The 2,349-nt window shown below is 34.2% G+C and overlaps 1 protein-coding gene across 1 annotated transcript; it reads right to left on the minus strand.

Moving 5' to 3' along the window:
* Positions 1 to 733: 733 nt before the first annotated feature.
* Positions 734 to 2,098, minus strand: LOC146942618 (KID-containing protein 1-like). Its single transcript, XM_085756658.1, has 2 exons — positions 1,541 to 2,098; positions 734 to 1,422 (listed from the first exon to the last, which is right to left on the minus strand). Exons 1-2 carry the CDS (start codon positions 1,795 to 1,797, stop codon positions 948 to 950), a joined length of 732 nt encoding a protein of 243 aa, XP_085612784.1. The 5' UTR covers positions 1,798 to 2,098; the 3' UTR covers positions 734 to 947.
* Between the last annotated feature and the right edge of the window lie 251 nt (positions 2,099 to 2,349).

Below are 2,349 nucleotides of genomic sequence, written 5' to 3' on the forward strand. Positions count from 1 at the left end.
AATGGGTTGGGGGAAACCCATCTAATGATGAAGATGACGATGAACAGTGCTTTCGGTGAAAGAAAATAAAACAAGAACAAAGAAAGGGTTATGCAGATCCGAAACTGTGATCTTGCCGTTATCGTATGGTTTGTTTGAAGAAGAACAAGAAGAAAAAAAAAATGGAGGAGTTTATCAGAAATTAATAAAACACATATTTCTATAGGTAGAAGATGAAGATATTTGGGGATAATAATCTTTTAAATACTCTTAATTAAGTGCACCAAACTGAAATTAAAAATTGTTCGGCTTGTTGTTTAATTTACTTTTTCTGGTTTTTTTTAAGAACATGATGAAGATGATGTTGTTTGTTATCACCGTCTTGGTTGATGGTTGTGAGGTTGAAGAAAAAAGGAGAAAATCTAGTGATGAGGGAGTATGATAAGAATGTGTTCTTCTTTTGATCTAATGGTCAAAAACTAACTTTCCCATATGGTGGGAAAAAATAGCCTTTCCCAGGCTAAACTTCACCCTGTATCAATAGTCTAAACAAAGGATAGGATAAGATTTGTTCAAGATACTGCTAAGGAAAATGTTTGGTGACCATAATCACTGCCCACCTATCTCATCACACTTTGTCTCGACACTAACAAATTTTTGTTGTTTATATTTCCTTGATATTTAATGTAATTCCAATAGCAATATCCACTTTGTGGAAAACAAATATCATCAAAAAAAGAAACAAAAATAAATGTCGATTATTATGAAGCTTTCATTACTTTGGGAGACCCACAACAAAATATGCAGGGAATATACTTCCTTACTAGCAGATTTCATTTTTAAGTCTTAGCCAAAAAATAAAAAGAAAGATACAAGTTGTTAATTATTAATTTAGTACTAGTGAATACTATAAATTTTATTTCAACAACAAAAGAATAAAAGAAAAACTCTATGTTAATGTTAATTAGTTAATCATCATCATCATCATCATCTTCCTCATCATCATGTTCTTGTAGATCTGCAAGGGAATAACTCCTAGACTTGAAGCTTCTAAGTCTAAGTCTCATTTCAGCAGCATAGGATTCATGCATTCTACCATGACCAATTTGAACCTGATCTTCTTGTTTCTTATCCTCAGCCAATGAATTAGAGGAAGATGAAGATGATGAACCAGATGGCATTTTTCTAGCCTTTTCCTCATCTTCATAATCATAATAACCATCATCATAATCATCACGATCCTCGTTTACCGGCAAAAGTGGCATGGATTGAGGATTTGACCAAGAATAGAAAGCTGATTTTCTTGAAAATTTGGAGGCAATTAGAACCCTTCTTCTTTTGTTAAAAGGACTCTCTTGCTTTTGCAATTCATTCAAATTGTTTACTTGTGATAGATCTGTGAATGACTTTGATTTTCCTTCAAAATGACTCGATAATCCCCTCCTAATCAATATCAAATCAAAGTTAGAAACTAAAACAAAATTAAAGAGACTAATTAAACAAATAAATCAAAAACACAATGAAAAGGAGGAGAGAGAGAGAGAGAGAGAAAGGAACAAACTTGATGGGGAGAGAGTCTTCTAAGGAATCCAATGAACCCAACCCATTTCTTCCTTTCAAGTTCAACTTGCTCTGCACTTCCTCGTCGTTGTCACTGTCATCAGGAGTTCCGATCGACGATGAACTCTCCGGCTCCGATGAACCGCCGGTGAAAAACTTTGGTGGTCCCAAGAAGAGATGGCGACCGTCGGACTGGTTGGAAGGTGGCGGAGATGAAGGAACGTCAATGGTGAAAGTAGGACCCACAAAAATTTCCATTTTTTCACCAAAAAGAAGAAAAAAAGAATGAGAAGAAGGTAATGATTTAGTTATTACCCTTGTCCTGTTCTTCTTCGCTTTGTCTTAGGTTTCCAAGTAAAAGGGGTGTTTGTCATCAATCAATCTTCAGAACCAAACAGTATAACTAACTAACTCAACTATGTATGAATTAGATTCCTTTTGCAACCACTAAAAACGATGATGTTTTTATTTTATGTTGTTGTTCATCTATAATCGTTAAAGGAAGGAAAATAGAGAAAGAGATGAGGGGAAAAAAAAAAGAAGGAAATAAATGAAGTGTGTTGTTGGTGAAAGAAGAATGATTATATAAATTAATAATTTTTAAATAAAATATATATAAGGATAAATACTAAGAAAAAAATAATAAGAGAAATGAGGTGAGGTAGATAGAGGAGAGAGAGAAGGGTGGTTTGACACGTTGGGAATGACGTGGCAAGAACCTAGCCTGGATAGAATCCGTCCGTTTACCTTAATAATGTTGATCATCATCATCATCATCATCATCATGGGTAGGGTGTCTTACTAACTCTT

This window comes from Medicago sativa, chromosome 3 (genome assembly GCF_051527215.1).
Source record: "Medicago sativa cultivar Bolivia chromosome 3, Bolivia_mono, whole genome shotgun sequence".
NCBI lineage: Eukaryota > Viridiplantae > Streptophyta > Magnoliopsida > Fabales > Fabaceae > Medicago > Medicago sativa.

Bases quoted from the DNA above. Each gene is read 5' to 3' on its own strand.
- LOC146942618 (XM_085756658.1), bottom strand. From the start codon at position 1,797: ATGGAAATTTTTGTGGGTCCTACTTTCACCATTGACGTTCCTTCATCT. The intron at 1,423-1,540 runs GTTTGTTCCTTT...GATATTGATTAG, and splicing joins GAAGACTCTCTCCCCATCAA to GAGGGGATTATCGAGTCATT.